The sequence below is a fragment of the Lepus europaeus genome, chromosome 23 (genome assembly GCF_033115175.1).
Source record: "Lepus europaeus isolate LE1 chromosome 23, mLepTim1.pri, whole genome shotgun sequence".
Classification (NCBI taxonomy): Eukaryota; Metazoa; Chordata; class Mammalia; order Lagomorpha; family Leporidae; genus Lepus; species Lepus europaeus.
The window spans coordinates 747702-766957 of NC_084849.1; the positions used below are offsets into that span (position 1 = coordinate 747702).

At 50.5% G+C, this 19256-nt stretch overlaps 1 protein-coding gene across 12 annotated transcripts in view; it reads right to left on the minus strand.

Moving 5' to 3' along the window:
* The window catches only part of EP400 (E1A binding protein p400), a 116712-nt gene that overhangs the window by 73694 nt on the left and 23762 nt on the right, over window positions 1–19256 (minus strand). For 7 of the 12 annotated variants that reach the window (XM_062182064.1, XM_062182059.1, XM_062182063.1 and 4 more), the window contains 9 exons: window positions 12457–12544; window positions 11099–11206; window positions 10235–10620; window positions 5663–5959; window positions 4092–4277; window positions 2195–2335; window positions 1218–1296; window positions 474–523; window positions 54–111 (listed from right to left, as the gene is read on the minus strand). In XM_062182064.1, coding sequence (XP_062038048.1) covers window positions 54–111; window positions 474–523; window positions 1218–1296; window positions 2195–2335; window positions 4092–4277; window positions 5663–5959; window positions 10235–10620; window positions 11099–11206; window positions 12457–12544 — 1393 coding nt within the window. The remainder of the gene's footprint in view (window positions 1–53; window positions 112–473; window positions 524–1217; window positions 1297–2194; window positions 2336–4091; window positions 4278–5662; window positions 5960–10234; window positions 10621–11098; window positions 11207–12456; window positions 12545–19256) is intronic. The other 5 variants (XM_062182062.1, XM_062182060.1, XM_062182056.1 and 2 more) reach the window with 2 other exon arrangements.

The following is a 19256-nucleotide window of genomic DNA, read 5'->3' on the forward strand; positions in this document are numbered from 1 at the left end:
GTGACTGCATGTGAGCCACATGGCACAGACAGCACCAGGGGGTGGAGACAGACCTTCGTCATCAGTCAAGGACACGCTTGCTTTTCTTTTTCTTCCAGATACTCTGGAATCCTGAAACACAGAACGAAAGTAATAAACAGAAGCTTAAAAAACAGAATGGGACGCCAAGGTGCATAACCTACAAGGACGGCAAAAGGCCCTGGGCGCCCGTGGACACTGAGCCTCCACTTGTGGGAAAGACACCAGGCAGCAGAACAAGGACACAGATCTGCAGTCCCTGTGCCCGGCTGCGTCCTGCCCAACTGCCAAATGAACAGCCTGTGCAGACTAACTCCGGGGAGAACGGGTTCACTGTCACGCTGGGCTGACTCTGTGAGGAAAGGAAACATCCACCAGAGACAGATCTGTCTAGCAGCACTCCCTCCAGTCCACGTGCGCGTTGTGCCAGAGGGCAGCCACAACCCTGAACTCACCAGGAAATGTTCTGGTAATACTTCCAATCCCCTGGGTCTCGACTCCTTCCCTGGAGAAATACAGAACGTGATTAGTTTTCATCGAGGCTGCAGAGAGCAGATGTTCTTCACACTCGAGGAGGGCACCTCTGCCTGGGCCAGGCCTGCTGCCTTCTTCCTCCTACAGCTCACAGCAGCCACTCTGCCACCTGCAAGTTCTACGCCCTCTGCAGGGCCCCTCTGAGGCTGCTTCCTCACGAGGAACACGCAAGGTTCACACTCATCCTCCCAGGGGTGTTCTGTGATCAAAGGAGACCACAGACACCACCTCCTCTGTGCAGGGCACACACCAAGGAGTCCAGCGAGTAGGGAGTCTGTGGAGTGAGGACTCCAGGAGTCCATGCAAACACCGCACCAGCACCACACAGGACAGACCCCCAAAAGGACCCACATGGGACAGAACCCTGGGTGAACACACCTCACTGGCCAGGGACTGACTGCAGAGCAGGCTGAGAACCTCGATGCTCAAGACACCCAGAGTAACCCAGCTGGGGGTGCTGCCTCCCACAGACACCTCTCAACACAACCAAAACTCGAGTGGCTGCACACGGAGGCACCGCAGTGAGCAGACCAGATGCTTGCAAGCCACTGGCAAACACCAGTCCCCTGGTGGCTCGGCAGCTCCTATGAAGTGGCCCTGTGAGCAGTAACCTGCACAAAGGACAGTCCAAGACTTGTTAAGGCTTTCTTCTGAAAGAATCGTACCTTTTCTGGAAACTTTCTGTAAATTTAAGGCCTTTTTCCTTTTTTCTTCTAATTCTACTTGTAGTTTTATTTCGACAACCTAAATACAAAGAGAATAAATAATAGCATTAAGGCTGCAAACTACAGAAGTCAGCACACAAACTTTAAAACTCATAGATATAGCAGTTCAAATGCACAACTGTCCAACCTCATTTAAAATTTCTTCAAGAAGAAATTTCCGGCCAGCGCTGTGGCTTAACAGGCTAACCCTCTGCCTTGCGGCGCCGGCACACCGGGTTCTAGTCCCAGTTGGGGCGCCGGTTTCTATCCCAGTTGCCCCTCTTCCAGGCCAGCTCTCTGCTATGGCCCAGGAAGGCAGTGGAGGATGGCCCAAGTGCTTGGGCCCTGCACCCCATGGGAGACCAGGAGAAGCGCCTGGCTCCTGCCTTCGGATCAGTGAGATGCACCAGCCGCAGCGGCCATTGGAGGGTGAACCAACGGCAAAAAGGAAGACCTCTCTCTCTGTCTCTCTCTCTCTCACTATCCACTCTGCCTGTCAAAAAATAAAAAAAAAAATTAAAAAAAAATAAAAGAAGAAATTTCCAGTTTGGTGCTTTCATGTATTGTCTCTGTCTGCACTGAGTTCAAATCCTACCAGGTGGCAGTTAAGCCGAGAAAGACTGGGTGAGGAGTGCATGTGTGCACCCAGGCACACTGGGGCAGCCCTCTGCTGCTGACACTTCCACTCACACTACAGGGAGCCTCCCAGAGGTCTCACCAGGGCTCCCAGACATCTCAATGTCTGCAGACTCTACTAGGTGTCCTCCCAGGTGCAAAGACAAACGCAGAGGTAAGTACAGCTCACCCTAAGCATTTCAACAAGCCAATAACCCAGAGGAATACAGACAGGACTTGGGTGTCAGCTCACCCTGACAACAGTGCCTGTGCAATCAGCCTCATGGCCCTGTATCTGAGGCAGGCAGCCACACAGAACTCACCTGTTCAATGTTAGACCAAAAATACTCTATTTCTCGGGCAGTCGATGCAGCGATGCGCCTCAGTCTGCTCTGCTCCTCCTTCTTGCCCCTCTCCTCGCGGACCCGCCTCTCCTCATGGTGGCGTGCCACAGTTCTGACGAGCTAGTGAATGCAAACACAAGAGCTTTCTGTTGTACTGTCTTCTCAGCCTTAAGTCACCTGCAATTGACTGTCAAAGATACCCTCATATGTTCTTAGAGTGCACGAGGGAGTGGCGCAGAAAGACCACCAACACCACTTGGCTGAACTTTTCTAGAAAACGCTCTTTTATGGGGCTGGTGCTGTGGTGTGGCAGCTAAAGCCACCGCCTGCAGTGCCAGCACCCCATATGGGCACCGGTTCAAGACCTGGCTGTTCTACTTCTGATCCAGCTCTCTGCTATGGCCTGCGAAAGCAGTAGAAGATGGCCCAAGTCCCTGGGCTCCTGCAACCATGTGGGAGACCTGGAGTAGCTCCTGGCTCCTGGCTTCGGAATGGCGCAGCTCTGGCTGTTGCGGCCAATCAGGGAGTGAACTATCGGATGAAAGACCTCTCTCTCTCTCTCCCTCTGCCTCTCCTTTTCTGCGTAACTCTTTCAAATAAATAAATATATCTTTAAAAAAAAAAAAACCACTCTTTTACTAAACACATGCTATTTTTCCCAAAACTGGAACCTTGTACAGCACTCCAGCCTTTCCCCATTTAGTACCTGGTTAGCTTCTGTCCGCTTACACAGCAGGGATCACGGATTTTCAATGTGGTACACAGTGCTTCACTGCACAGATGGCAGCAAAATTTACCTAATTCCTACATGTGGAAACTGCTGGGCTAGAATAACTCACAGTTTTAAGGCTTTTGCCTTAAACTGCCAAACTGCTTTCCGCACTGTATACTCTCCACACCTACCAACAGGACACCAAAAAGGCAGTGAGACGTGAATTAGAACTGATAGCACACAGGGCTGGTCCTGCAGTCACCATCATCCCGTCCTAGGAATGGAAATGACCCAACTGCCCCACCAGGACACTGTGCTGCTAGCCAGCCAGCCCAACCTCACCAGTGCCACTGTGCCCTGCCACCCAGCCACGACCTGTCCAGCTGCTGCCCACATGCCCAGGACCATGCTGCTTTATGAGCTGCCAGAAGGAACAGTCTTGAGTCTGACATGAAACCTTGTATATCCCAGTGGTCTCAGCCTTTCCCTCCCTGACCTTGATGGGGAAAGAGACGGTGAGAATTCATGGAGAGAAGCAGACAGGAGAAGGGACAAATAACTGACTTCACCATAAGAGTACAGGAAATATGAATACAGGCCCTAGACATGAAGACAGGGGTGCACGACACAGGGAGAATAGGACACAGGGAAAGGGCTTATCCCCAAATTTCTGGAGTTAGAAGCTGTGCCTCCTGTATGTGTGCTTTGGGTACAGTAAAAATGAAATAAATTCTTACCCAGAACTGGAGAATAAGCTGGCCCAGAAGCCTCGGTAGCGTTAAGCATGGGTCAGGGGCGCACTCTGTAGCCCCTCCCACAACACTGCCCTCCTGGCTTTCAGCCGCCTCAGCTCCCTGAGCAGCCCTGGGCACCAGCCTGGGCCTGGGTGCTAGGGGCACCCTGATTTCAACTGCAGGTGAAACTGGCAGGAAGGAACCCAATTCCAGACCACTTGCTCTCAACGGTCCACACTGGTTCTCCTAACACCATTCCTCAGAACAACTCAATGGCAAAGTCACCACACAAACCACAGGAAGGATTTCTTCAGACATAGTAAGTCAGAAGCCTCAGAGTCAGTCTGAAAGGCCCAGTTACCATGGCAGCACCATAAACCCCAGCCACACCAGCAGGCACAGCTCAAGGGCAGCCTGTGTTCAGCCCTACCTTCTTAGCAGCAGCCACCTTCCACCGCCTCTCCTGGGCGAAGTCTGTGGCCATCCACTGCATCTCCTCCAGCAGGCAGTCCCAGTGGGACCTGGGCCGGGGGGCCTCCTGCAGTTTCGGCAGCCGCCGCAGAGACCACAGGCCTTCTCGCCTTAGGTCTGCAATCCGCTGGTGGATCTGGTTTTCCTGCAAGAGTTGGACAGGGAGGTGAAATCAGTGCATACAATTATCTAGCACAGTCTGCAACTTCAGACCCCAAACATTCGAAACCCTGCCATGTGCACGGCTCTGTCGTCCTAATGAAGAAACCCTCAAGGAAGCCACAGTTTCAAGACTTGGACACAAAGATTGAGCTGGCTCCAGAAGCTCAGGTAGATGAGCCTGTGACTGTCCTGGAAGCCTTTGGAGCAGATGGGGCAACAAGTCTTATTCTCCCCTAAAACACAGGGAGGACCCCACGTGTTGACAAAGGAAACAGTACGACACCTGGGATCTGCCCCAAAACCATTGGGAAGGGGAGGAACGGAGGAAACGAGACTGTCCTGTGTTGCACAGACTGCACACACTGCACAGTGCTGCAGTGTGGCACCAGGCACTGACCCCTGGGGTTACAACCTCCTATCTGATGTTTCGTTATTTAAAAAAAGTATTTACTGGAGGGGAGAGGGAGCAGAAGGGGAACAGATAGGGGGACAGAGAGAGAGCGCCAAGTGCAAACAACTCTGCCCCATCCACTGGTTCACTCCCCAAATGAGCACAACAGTCAGAACTGGGCTAGGCCAAAGCCAGGAGCTCCCCCCAGGTCTCCCACATGGGTGGCAAGGACTCAGCCACCTGAGCCATCACCCCAGGTTGTACATGAGCAGGAAGCGCTCCGACAGGCGTGCGTCCGAACAGCCAGGCTATCTGCCTACTCTGTTTGCTTCTTTTAACTTCCCTAACGAAGCTGAACAAAATAAATGCTTAGTTATGCAATAAAAACCAAGGGCTACGTGCCGGGTAGTGAATCTCCAGGATGGGCCACAGCCAGGGCTTCATCTCTGCCTGATGCAGAGCCATCTGCCCACTCTGACTCTCTCTCTCCCCAACCCTCACGCCTGGCTGCCAGGAAAGTAGCCCAACACTGCTGATCATCACAAGAAAAAGACCTTCGCCACGTGAGCCTGCTCCCTCCGCCGCAGGGGAAACGTGGTTTTCTACCATCACACACCATGCTCAATGCCCACGCCAGGAAGTCTGCAGTCTCAAGTTATCACACCCTTGGGGCAGGAGTCCCCAGCCTAGGGTTAAGACATGCACATCCTGCAGCGGAGTGCCTGAGTCTGATTCCTGGCTGCAGCTCTGTGAGGCAGACCCTGTGGGGCTGCAGTGACAGCTCACGTAACTGGGTTCCGGATACAACACGTAGGAGACCTGGACTGCACTGCTGGCTCCTGGCTTCACCCCAGCCCAGTCTCAGCTGTTGCAGGTATCTGAAGACTGAACCTCTCCCTGTATTTCAAAAGCCAGGTCACATCCCTACAAATCACAGGCAGATGTGCTTCTGAGCATCTCCCCTCCAGCACACTCACCAGTGTTATCTGCTCTGCGAGCTTTTCCTGAGAACTGTCTTGGGACGAGGCAGCGTTCTGAGCAGGGCTCTGGGGTTTGGGTGCGGCTGACACAGCCACCCCTGGAGACCGGGAAGCAACAGGAGACAGCGCCTTGTTGGTTGATGAGGAAGGTCTGTTCACTGGTGATGACCGTGCAGGCAGGGGTCCTGAGCCTAGGCCACTCACAGGTGCGAGGGACGAGGTAGACGAGGAAGTGGGCAGAGGCCGCTGGCAGGGCTGGGCAGAGTCCAGGGGTGGCCGTGTGGAGGCCACTGTCTAGCAGGCAGAGGAGCACAGCAAGGTCAAGACCCATTTCAGGACACGCACATAGTCCGCCCAGCAGAGGCAGTCAGCTGCCTCTCAGTGCCACAGGGCAAAGTGGTCAAGGAGACCACAGGGAGCACCACACACTACGCTGTGCCCACGAAACCCGAGGCCCCTGGCCTCCCACTGCCTTCCCAGCTGTCTTAGCACTGGTATGATCTGGCTCTGGTCTGTTCTTTCCACTTTTCCCAGCCTTTTCTCCTCTATTTTTGTAAAATAATTTAAAACTTAACTGTGTAAGCTTTTTCCTAATTGAAAAATACCAAGTACTCCTTTTTCACCTTTGCTGTGCAGAGCGAATGCAGATCCCACAGGCTGCAGGCTCCACTCGTCCTTGTGCATCCAGACCCAAGCTTGCGAAACCAAAAGAAAATCTGACCCTTGACTAAAGACTAAAGCAAATTCATCCGTCAGTCTTGGAGAGAAGGGGGTATCAACTTAGCGAGGAAGGTGCAGCTGGAATGAGGGCTATGTACAGACAGGTGCCAGAGACAGCACATGTACAGCCCAGGGAAGAGGCCACCAAGATGGCCTCTCACACCCAGGGAGCAGCCTGTTCCACATGGGTCTCCCCTAGTTAAAGGGATTTTCCTACTCATGGCTGGCCACATGCTTCCACTGGGACAGAAGGGGACCATGGCTGGCCACCCACTTCTGGAGATGAAGTTCACAGGGACATAGCACACCCATTCACCCGCAGGTCGTGGTGGCTATGTACACCCTTCAGAACCTAACCAGCCTACAAGGCCAGCACAGTTACAGTACCTGGCCCCTCACAGCAAGAGGCTGCCAAGCCCAGCCTGACCTACAAGTAAGAGGTTTCCACAGACTGTAAAGAGTTTTTTTTTTTTTTTTTTTTTTTTTTTTTTTTTTATTTTTGACAGGCAGAGTGGACAGTAGAGGGAGACAGAGAGAAAGGTCTTCCTTTTTGCCGTTGGTTCACCCTCCAATGGCCGCCGCGGTAGGTGCGCTGCGGCCGGCGCACCGCACTGTTCCGATGGCAGGAGCCAGGTGCTTCTCCTGGTCTCCCATGGGGTGCAGGGCCCAAGAACTTGGGCCATCCTCCACTGCACTCCCTGGCCACAGCAGAGAGCTGGCCTGGAAGAGGGGCAACCGGGACAGGATCGGTGCCCTGACCGGGACTAGAACCCGGTGTGCCGGCGCCACAAGGCGGAGGATTAGCCTACTGAGCCGCGGCGCCGGCTAAGAGTTTTTTATTTTTAAAGATTTATTTACTTTATTTGAAAGTCAGAGTTACACAGAAAGAGAAGGAGAGGCAGAGAGAGAGAGAGAGAGAGAGAGATCGATCCTCCATCCCCTGGTTCACTTCCCAGTTGGCCTCGACAGCCACAGATGCGCCCTCAACAGCCAGAGCTGCGCCGGTCTGAAGCCAGGAGCCAGGAGCTTCTCCAGGTCTCCCACATGGGTACAGGGGCCCAAGGACTTGGGCCATCCTCTATTGCTTTCCCAGGCCATAGCAGAGAGATGGATCGGAAGTGGAACTGCCAGGTCTTGAACCGGTGCCCACATGGGATGCTGGTACTGCAGGCGGTGGCTTTACCCACCATGCCACAGCACCAGCCCCTGTAAAAAGGGCTTCTTTAAAGACACTTGGCACAGCTAATTCTTCAATACCACAGGCAGGTAAATGGACCTAAGAAAAACCATTGTGGGCTGGTGCTGTGGCGCAGTGGGTTAAGCCACGACCTGCAGTGCTGGAATCCCATGTGGGCACTAGTTTGAGTCCTGGCTACTCCACATTTTTTTTGGAAGGCAGAGTTAGAGACAGAGACAGAGAGAAAGGTCTTCCATCCACTGGTTCACCCCCCGAAATGGCTGCTATGGCCAGCGCGCTGCACTGATCCGAAGCCAGGAGCCAGGTGCTTCCTCCTGGTCTCCCATGTGGGTGCAGGGCCCAAGCACTTGGGCCATCCTCCACTGCCTTTCCGGGCCACAGCAGAGAGCTGGCCTGGAAGAGGAACAACCAGGACAGAATCCGGCACCCCAACCAGGACTAGAACCTGGGGTGCCAGCGCCACAGGCGGAGGATTAGCCTAGTGAGCCGCAGTGCCGGCCTGGCTACTCCACTTTTGATCCAGCTCTCTGCTAATGCTCCTGGGAAAGCAGTGGAACATGGCCCAAGTGAGAGACCTGGATGAATTTCCTGGCTGTTGCAGCCATTTGGGAGTAAACCAGTGGATTGAAAGCACTCTTCCCCTCTCTCACCTTCTGTAACTCTATCTTTTAAATAAATAAATAAATATTATTAAAAAAGAAATGAAAAACCACTAGGCTGCTAAAGCTGGCCACAGCTATAAGAGAAAGCATCCATGGGGATCATTTCACCAAAATCTACAGCGGGAGGGACTGCAGGAGCTCGCTGTCTGCTGGAAGCCACCTTCCTTGGCACAGCACTCACACACCCTGCACACTGTCAGTCACAGCCCCACTAGGTGCTGACTGTACAGTCCTGCCAACGTATTCAGCCTTTCTGGTCTCAGTTTTTAAAATACTCTGCCTAATATAAAACAAAACAAAACAAAAAAAAAAAAACAGACTAATGTCCACAAAGTACTGATGATCACAGGGCCCGACAGCTCGCCTCCGAAGTGACAAGTGGGAGCTCGTACACATTGCTGTTATTATTCTACCATTCCACACTGAAGACCTGGCCGTGAATCTCAAATAATCCAAAAGAGCTTAGATTCTGCTATGGTCTGGGAAAGCAGTAGAGGATGGCCCAAGTCCTTGGGTCCCTGCACCCACGTGGGAGACCCGAAAGAAGCTCCTGGCTCCCAGCTTTGGATTGGCACAGCTCCAGCCATTGCAGCCAATTGGGGAGTGAGCCATCGGATGGAAGACCTTTCTCTTTCTGCCTCTCCTCTCTCTGTTTAACTCTTTCAAATAAATAAATAAATCTTTAAAAAAAAAAAAAAAGGATCAACTGACTATATAAAAAAAAGGAAAAAGGAGCTTGGACTCTGAGCCCAGCGGTAAGTTCCCGTGCCAGTGAAGGAGAGGCTGAGAGGAGCGGCTGCACTGCACCTGACGGGGGTTAGCTGAGAACTGAGGACGCCGCTCCCGCGCTCTCCAGCTGGAAGAAGCCCAGGCTGTGTCCAAGGTCTCCTTAGGGACTGGGACTGCCTTGCTACTGCATCCCAAACACCCGGCTTCACTGCATGCGTGGACAAGAGACTCACTGCACTGATTTATTTTATTTGTGTGCATCTCATAAATACAACATGAGGAACACAGTAATTCTTCCCTCTGTACCTGCCATGCCACACACTCTCCTACCCCTCTACCTCTCCCTCTCCTGTTCCCTGTCCTGTTCTTCACCAAGAACTGTTTTCATTTAGCTTTATACAGAGGATTAACTATTCCAGGTAAAAAGTTCAAAGCTTAGTCTGAGAAAGAAAAAGAAAAAGAAAGAAAGAAAAAAACAAAACAAAAACATTTCAACAGTCCAGACAAGGGCTGCTCCAAGTTACTTACCTTGAAGGTGATTTCCATTTTTTTCCCCTTCCTCCCTCCCCCTTCTCTCCTTTCAGAAACTTATCTTTAAAGAACCCAAGAACGATCCATCTTCTGCCAGCTCTCAGACGAACTATAACTTATGAGACATAAGACTATTCTCCACCTAGTACACTAAAAGGAAGCGATCCTCGAGAGCCAATTTTACCAGTAAATCTCATGACAGAACCCTGTGGGGACAGAGGTCCTGCATGGGAAGTTAGTGCACAGTGACAACTGTTGTTTATTTAACAACACAAGAGACTCACTTTGGATACCTGTAGTAGGGCCTTACTCAGGACTGTAGCAAACACAGTCTCCAAAACGGGAAGAGACCCACAGGGAGGAGCTGGCAAGGTTTAGGAGCTGGCCCAGCTCGTCACTTCATGCCATGGGTTTTGGGCCAGTTCCTCTGCACCTACCTGAGAGTTCCTGAGCACATCTAGTGGGAACATCAACATTAGGTGCAGGGCAGGAGGGCAGGCTCCAACTACTAACAGCTACAACATTCATTCATTTTCTACTATTTAAATAATGGCAACTATGACTACAGAGTAAATAAAAATACACAGTAGCTACAGAACTGATTGTGAACTGGGCAAATAAACTGCTATGAGAACATGTGCTTGGACAAATACACAAATCGCAAGCCAGCTCTGCAACTGTGTTTCCTTCTCTTCACCCTAACTACAAAGGTGTCTGTCCCCAGTGTACCTGTGGCTGGGATGGAAGCTGAGCCGCCTGGATCTGGGCCTTCCCAGGCCCCGGGATGTGGAGGGCTGGCTGCACGGGCTGTGGAGGAGGAATGGGGAGCTGGCTGGGCAGAGGCGCGGGCACAGCAGCATTTGGCTGCTGGGTCTTCAGCGGGACTTGAAGCTGTGTCTGAGCCTCCACCACCTGTGGCTGCTGTGCAAACTGCAGTGCAGACGGGAGGGCTGCAGTGGGGACACCGGTGGGGGGCAGCCTGGCAGGCAGCTGCGGAGGCGGAGTGTGCAAGCTGGCGGCGTTCTGCACAGGAGGCCCTGTGGAAGGGTCGTACTGCTGCTGGCTCTGCTTCTGCCCGGCGAGTTGCGTGGCCTGAGGGGCAGGGGGCATTCCTCCTGTAAAATAAGAAAACCCCCACGGCACCAGTTTCAGAGCGCAGCAGCTCCCACCCAGGAAGTCAAAGACCCGTCTCACTCTCCGATGGGCAGTGAGCGTTGTGCTAGATCTGAAGGCACAAACGAGCACACAGGAGGGAGAGAGGCGCTCGAGCTTTGCAGTCATCAGCATCAAGCAAAACAGACGTCAGCTACCACAGAGCACCCCCACAACAGCAGCAAGTCAGAAACACAGGGATAGAAACTGCTGAAAGGCACAGTGACAGTGAGAACGGGAGCTCCCACTGGAGGGACAAGAGTGTGTCCACTGGGCTCTTTCCATACGGCGTTAAGTGGGACACAGAAACAACCCAGCCTCAGAGACCACTCCGACACTTGGGTTCTCAACTGCGGGAGCCTGGGTTTGACCCTGGGTTTCAGATGGCTATGCCCTCCCTCTCTGGGAGCTGAGTGAGCCGGCGCCGAGGCCAGGTCTTACCTTGGACTGTTGGCATTAACTGCTGCAGAGGAACTCCTGTGCTCACCCCTGGGTGCTGGAAAACTACCCCTTGGTGACCCACTTCAAGTCGAGGTCTCTTAGACTGCTCTAGAATAATTTTCAAAAAAGGTGCAGTTTGATATAAAAATAAACCACAAAAGTAGTAAAAAAAAGTGTACGTGTTTCATAATCTTTGAACAGGGAGGCCTTTCTATGTATGACAGGACACAGTGGATAAATATTACTTTTTTTCATTAAAAATTTGCCAATGCAAGAAAAGCCATCATAAAAAGGCCAAGGACAAGCAACAACTGAGGGTCGACGCAGCCCATGGAGAACAAGCTGGTCAGAGGGTCCTAACAAACCACCGTGACAAGCACAGCAATCAGACAGATGACAGGCAGAGCATGGAAGGCTGGCCAGAGAACAGAGTCACAAATGATGAACAAACAGGAAAAAGCACTGCACAACCTTACTAAAAATTAAAGAAAATCACACTGAAACCGAACATCGACCATGATTAGAAGATTTATCATACTAATGCAACGGCCAACTCATCCAGAAACTGTTACGGTAGTGAGAACTGGCTGGCCCTCTTTCTTTGGAAGGCAATGGAGCATCAACCACTCCTGACTGCACACGCACCCTGACGGAGCACTCTCACCTCAGGTGTACTGACAAACAAGAAATAAATGAGACTCTATGTTCAATCCTCTGTTGATTGTAGAAAAAAAATGAGGCAATAACAAATGAGCACTAATAATGATCTGCCTGATAAAAAAATGAATCCACCACATGGTGGAATACTATACAGCCATCATAAAGAATGAGTTATATGATTTGGAAAGATGGTCTCCTGTGTCACCATCTTAAAAGAAACATACATTATATATATTTTCACATTTGGATTCTTCCAAAACAACACATGTGGCACTACTTGTGCCGTGACAGAAGGACACCTGTGAGAATACACACCATCAGCAGTGGCAGCTGCTCATGGTCTGGGAGTTGACAGGCATCAAACCAGAGGCAGATGTCAATTTATACTCTTCCAAGCTGTATGAATCTTACCTTAAGATGTATTAAGTTTGTAATTTAAATGAAAAATTCAGTTTAAAAAGACAACTTCAAAAAGATGATTTTACATTTAATCATAACATGGTGACTAAAGAACCTCCAAGTGCACATGGCAAAGACGCAATGTCTCTCGTCAACAGACAAATGTTTACCTCAGTGCACATAAACGTTCACACAAATACTCTGCCCAGCTGATAAACAGCAAAGGAAAATTAACATTCAAAGTAGAAAGACACCGCTGCTCTTTGGCGGGGACACACTCACTCGTGTCTGAGACACACCTGTGGGTGGCAGCCCCTGCTGCCTCTTGAACGGGTCTGTCTCTGCGGCACTGCCGGGCCCTGCCAGACTCCCCGCAAGCGCTTGCTGCTGAAAAAGGAGCAAATACACGAAGTCAAGTCAGCTCTAGCACCTCAAGAATGAACACAAACCAAACTATCACAATTATCCCAAATCCTGGCCTTCTTAATGAGAAATGTTATCTACCCAGTCTCCTCAAATATCCACATCTACTGTATGTTTGTGTATAATGAAGTTCTAACTTACCTCTGTAAGGAAAATGTCTTAAATGGAATTTCAGATCAATGCACACTAGGGTCCTGTGGATGCTAACTGGCTTTGCAAACAAGCAAGAGCAGAAGGCTGGCAAACTAAGTCCACTGTGAAGACCACAGCTTAGTGACCTCCCCAGTCACACTGCCAGGAGTGAATGCATACCCAGAAAATGGAGTCATAAAAAAAAAGTTAAACTGCTTTCCTACTTGGAAATGACATTAAAACCCCAGTAATAACAATCTTGGATCTTCAAAGTGCTATTTTTACTGTTAGCAACCTACAGCTATTTGAAAATGTGTGCGTGTGTTACTTAAGATGTTTAAATAAAATGAAAGCAGCAGTCAGAAAGGTCACAAGTCACATGATTCCAACTACTGTCCTAGGGTAACACGTCTGGAAAAGGCAACTCCAGAGAGAGCAAAAAACAAAACCAAAAACAACCAGTGGCTACCAGGCATTGGGGTGGGGGTGGAGAGAGCTCTAGGGTAGAAAACCACTGTATGCGACACGGTACGGCAGATGTGTACCATCACGGCCACAGTGCATGTGTCCACAGTGTGAACTGTGGCTCTGCGTGACGACAACCTGCCAGCAGGGACTCACTGAGCACAACACGTGAACCCTCCCGTGGCGCTGTTGCTAGTAAAGAAAGATGTAAAGTGCAGGGCCAGGGGCATACATGGAACTCCCTTCCTCTCAATTCTGCTCTAAAAAAATAATCTGTTAAAAAAAAAGAATAATAATTAAAAAAAAAAAAACAAAACTGACATGAAGACAGGAACTGGTCAGGTCTGGGTCAGCAGACGTAACTGCAACCCCAGCCACAGTAAGTGCTAAGGACAGTGATGCGGGTTTACCAAATGCTTCCTGCAGGGTACAATTGTATCAGCTCTACTTGGGGAAGCATCTTACATGCCAACGTTAGACACCTAGACTACCCTCAGCTGAGGGCAAGGGGCCGTCTGACCCAACCGCCTTGAACCGTCAAAGGGTCATCGCCCAGCACCACGACTCCTGGACCCTCTGCAGACAGCTCGCTAGCAAGTCATTCAGGGGACATGACAACACAGTGACTGTCACAGGATGGCGCCACATTTACATCAAACAAGGCTGAGGAGCACAGGAAAGGGGATGCAGGAGGGGAGGAAGACAGACATGGTCTGAACAGCTGCAGGGAATACTATGAGCGGGGCCCGCATCGTGACTCACTTGGCTAATCCTCCACCTGCGGCGCTGGCATCCCATATGGGAGCCGGGTTCTAGTCCCGGTTGCTCCTCTGCCCAGTCCAGCTCTCTGCTGTGGCCCAGGAAGGCAGTGAGGGATGGCCCAAGTGCTCGGGCCCTGCACCCACATGGGAGACCAGGAGGAAGCACCTGGCTCCTGGCTTTGGATCGGCGCAGTGCTGGCCGTAGTGACCATTTGGGGGGTGAACCAAAGGAAGGAAGACCTTTCCTCTCTCTCTCTCTCACTGCCTAACTCTACCTGTCAAATAAAAATAAATGAATGAATGACTGAACGAATGAATACTATGAGCTCCGAGCAGGACTACAGCTAACACTCTGTGTGCGTGTGCGTGTGTGTGTGTGCGCATGTGTGTCTCTCCCATCCAAACTGCCCAAGTGTTCTACAATGAAAAAAAGGAAGTTATTTTTAGATAAAACAAATTGATAAAGGTTTTGCATCCAATAACAGCCAAGTCATTCCTATCTGACCAAACATATTCCAAAAAACCATAAATTCTAGATTAAACATAAAAAAAAATAAGGAAGGTAGGTGGATGACATGGTAAAGGAATCTACCCTTGTAAGAAGGGAACAGAACCTGGCAAGGCTTCCAGGTCACACGTGCCACAGCTCGAATGTGGTCAGCAGCATGAGTGACAGGATGGAGGTGACTGCTGGGGGAGGGCGGCCAGTTCATTCTGCAGTCTCCGCCTCCGACTGACTCCTAAACCACACACAACCACAAACAGACCCAAAAGCCAAAATACCAAACATAATTCAAGGTGCTGCCCGACTTCAGAGACAAGAGTCTGAGCTCCAGTTCCATCAAGTTAACCAAGTGTTAGAAAGCAAAGCAATCATTGCCCTTGATGAGAACAAACAATTCAGAGTTCCTAACGTCACTGGTGACTGTCCCAAATCCAACTCAAACTTACTGACGCATACAGACAGGCAGGAACCCGTGAGCCAGACTCCAAGACAAGCAACGGGGCCAGTGCTGAGGCACAGTGGGTGAAGCTGCCACTCACCACACCAGCATCCCCTGTCAGAGAGCCAGCTGCAGTCCGGGCCACTCTGCTTCTGATCCAGCTTCCCGCTAATGCAAGTACTGAGCCCCTGCCCGCCCATGTGAGAGGAGGACGTTTCTGGCTTCAGTCAGGCCCAGCCCTGACTGTTACGGCCATTTGGATGCAGATTTCTCTCTCTGTTGCTCTGCCTTTCAAATTAATACGTTTTTATAAAAGAAAAAAAAAAAAAGAGGGTCATCATAGCCAGTGTAGTAGTTTAAGCCTCCATCTACAGTGCCGGCGGCATCCCATATGGGCACCGGTTCGTGTCCTGGCTGCTTCTCTTCCAATCCACCTCTCTGCTGATGGCCTGGGAATGCAGTGGAAGATGGTCCAGGTGTCTGGGCCCCTACACCAGCGCGGGGGACCCAGATGAAACTCCTGGCTCCAGATTGCCCCAGCTCCAGCTGTTGCTGCCACTTTGGGAGTGAATCAGAAGATGGAAGACTTCTCTGTAACTCTGCTTGAAGAGAAAAGGAGAGAAGAGGAGAGAGAGGAGAGGAGAGGAGAGGAGAGGAGAGGAGAGGAGAGGAGAGAGAGGAGAGAGAGAGAGAGAGAGAGAGAGAGAGAGAGAGAGGAGAGGGGAGGGGAGGGGAGGGGAGAGGAGAGGAGAGGAGAGGAGAGGAGAGGAGAGGAGAGGAGAGGAGGGAGAGGAGGAGGAGAGGAGAGGAGAGGAGAGGAGAGGAGAGGAGGGAGAGGAGAGGAGGGAGAGGAGGGGAGGGGAGGGGAGGGAGGGGAGAGGAGGGGAGAGGAGTGGAGGGGAGGGGAGAGGAGGGGAGAGGAGGGGAGAGGAGGGGAGAGGAGGGGAGAGGAGGGGAGGGGGAGAGGAGGGGAGAGGAGGGGAGAGGAGGGGAGAGGAGGGGAGAGGAGGGGAGGGGAGGGAGACAAGCACAGACACTAAGCCCAAAAGGACCCACAGCCTAGAATCAGCAGAGAGCAGTGTCAAAGTGGTTTCAATAAGCACGCTCAAGGGCACAGTGAAAACTACACAGTAATAAAGATGAGAAGAAATCTTGATAGAAAAAGACACTTAAGAGTCAAAACAGAGGCCCTAGAGAACTGAAACACACAGCATCTGGGTAACAAATGTATTGGGCAAGTTTAACAGCAGAGTGAGTGTGCACAGAGTCAGTGAGCTTAGAGGTTCTTTAAGACAGGAAGCAAGAAGAGAGCTCGGGCAGTGCTCAGTAAGGACCAACCAACACAGGGTTAAGAGACTCCAGAGGCCACCAAGGACACCCCGAGACTCTACAGCAATCCAATGGACAAGGAAAACTCTTTAAGAAATGGTCCTGGGGACAGCGTTGTGGTGTGTGACAGGTTAGAGCTGCCACCTGCAACACTGCCATCCCATGTGAGCACCAGTTCCAGTTCTAGCTGCTCCACTTCCCATCTAGCTCCCTGCTAATGTGCCTGAGAAAGCAGTGGACGATGGGCCAAGAGCTTGGGCCCCTGTGCCCACATGGTAGCCCCAGAAGAAACTCCAGGTTCCTGGCTTTGGACTGGCCCAGCTCCAGCTGCTGCTGCCATTTGGGGAGTGAACCAGCAGATGGAAGACCTCTCTCTCTCTCTCTCTCTCTCTCTCTCTCTCTGTAACTCTGCCCGTTCAAGTAAAAAAAAAAAAAAAAATCTTTAAAAAGATAAAAAAGGGGCTGGCACCATGGCTCACTTGGTTAATACTCTGCCTGTGGCGCTGGCATCCCATATGGGCACCGGTTCTTAGTTTCTGTTGCTCCTCTTCCAGTCTACTCTGCTGTGGCCTGGGAGGGCAGTGGGGTTTGGCCCAAGTGCTTGGGCCCCTGCATCCGCATGGGAGACCAGGAAGAAGCACCTGCTCCTGGCTTCAGATGGGCGCAGCTCCGGCCATTGCGGCCATTTGGGGAGTGAACCAATGAAAGGAAGATCTTTCTCTCTGTCTCTCTCTCTCTCTCTGTCAAATAAAAAAAATAAAAATAAATTAAAAAAAAAAAAAGATGAGAAAAGGTCCTGTAAGACCAGGCGTACATGTGAAAGAGTGCACAAAGTAGATGTCAAAAAGCAGAGAGACCTGTGCTCACCAGCACACTGACAGGGGACCCAGCTGTCTGCACACTGCCCCCCTGACACAGGACACAGAGGCTACAACTACACTGGAATTCCCCAAGCATCAGAATGGTTTCTACTTTTTATTTACTCCATCTTCATGAATATATTATTGTGGTTTTTAAAATACAAACTAGACTTTAACTATAAACTATTATTAGAATTCTTTTAAAAAGGAAGAAGAGCTTACATATAGAAAGAGTACTCTGGCAGGAATTTAATTCTGGGTGCTCATTCTGAGACAATGCTGGCATTGTTTATCCCTGGAAGACTTACTACGATGTACAGGGTGCCCAGAAACTACAACAAGAAAGAGCCAGCCACACACAGCTCATAGAAAGACAACTTAACAGTGTTTCCCCCAAAAGAGAAAGACAGATACAAGTTATTCCAGAGGAAGAAATTAAAACCAGCATGCATAGTTGGAAATTCCTAGGAAGCAGATTTCTGTGCCCTTTAAACAAATAATGAATAAACAAACAGCAAACTAACTGAAACAACACAGAACTGGGTGCTCACACTCAAGAGACAAGAGTGGCATCCAAGACAGGGACTATGGTCTTTCCCAGGCCCTTCAACACACAACTGTGTATGGAGAAGGTGGAGCAGCCTGAGGTTTCTCTCTACCCAAGTTCCTAAAAGAAGCCTCTCCATGCTTGACCTTGGCCTTAACTGAGAAAAAACACAAACAATAAAACCACATGTGCTTTCTTTTTAAAAACGCGTACGTGTAAACATCCTGAGATACACTTTATAACCTCTGAACTTTCGAAGCACTCACATAAAATCATGAACACATACAAAACATAAAAATAATGGCTGAGTTTAGAGTCACAGGGCTATAAAAAAATTACTCATTTTCTCTAACATAATAATCATTGAAAAAGACTCACCAATCAGAATAGTTTCATAAAATATAAAAATCAGGTGCCGACATTCGGCATCGCGATTAAGATGCTGGCTGGAGGGGCCCAGTGCTGTGGCGCAGCAGGTAAGGCTGCTGCTGGCTCAAGACCTGGCCTGCTCCATTTCTGATGTAGCTCCCTGCTTATGGCCCTGGAACGCAGCGGAAGACTGCCCAAGTGCTTGGGCTCTGGCACCCATGTGGGAGACCCAGAAGAAGCTCCTGGCTTTGGATCGGCCCAACCCTGGCCACTGGGGCCATTTGGTGAGTAAACCAGCAGATGGAAGATCTCTCCCTCTTTCTGTAACTGTTCCTTTTTTTTTTTTTTAAGATAAATTTTTTAAAGATTTATTTTATTTATTTGAAAGATAGAGTTACAGAGAGAGGTAGAGAAAGAAAGAGGTCTCCCATCCACTGGTTCACTCCTCAGATGGCCGCAACGGCTGGGGGCTGCGCAGATCCGAAGCCAGGAGCCAGGAGCTTCTTCTGGGTCTCCCATGTGGGTGCAAGGGCACAATGAGTTGGGCCATCTTCTACTGCCTTCCCAGGCCATAGCAGAGAGCTGGATTAGAAGAGGAGCAACTGGAACTAGAATCAGCACCAATATGGGATGCCGGCGCTTCAGGCCAGGGCTTTAACCCCGCTGTGTCACAGCGCCAGTCCTTAACTGTTCTTCCAAATAAATAAATAAATAAATAAATAAAAGATGCTGGTTGGAAAACCTGCATCCCACTTCAGAGTGCCTGGGTTTTAAGTCCAGGATCTGCTCCTAATTCCAGGTTCCTGCTAATGTGCATCTGGGAGGCAGCAGGTAGTCTCTGCCACTCATGAAAGACCCTGACAGAGTTCCTGGCTCCTGGCTTCAGGCTGGTCAGGATTCTCAGTTCTCAATATAATGGATTATTAGCAACTACTAAGCAAAGAGTTATTTTAAAACCAGCACCAGTCGCTGATCTGGGCAGTAAACTAGTGGATGGGAACTAACACTCACTCACTCTCTCTCTCTGCCTCTTACATAATGTTTCGCTGGTAGTCAGGACACCCATATACTGCTCAACTACCTGATTTTGATTTCCAGCTCCAGCACCTGACTCCAGCTGTGTGCCAATGCAGACTCCAGTGGGCAGTGGTAACGGCTCAAGTAATGGTGTTCCTGCCACTCTCATGGGAGACCTGAATTACATTTCCGGCCATCACAGGCATTTGGGGAGTGAGTCAGCAGATGGCAACTCTTTGTCTCTCTCTCTTG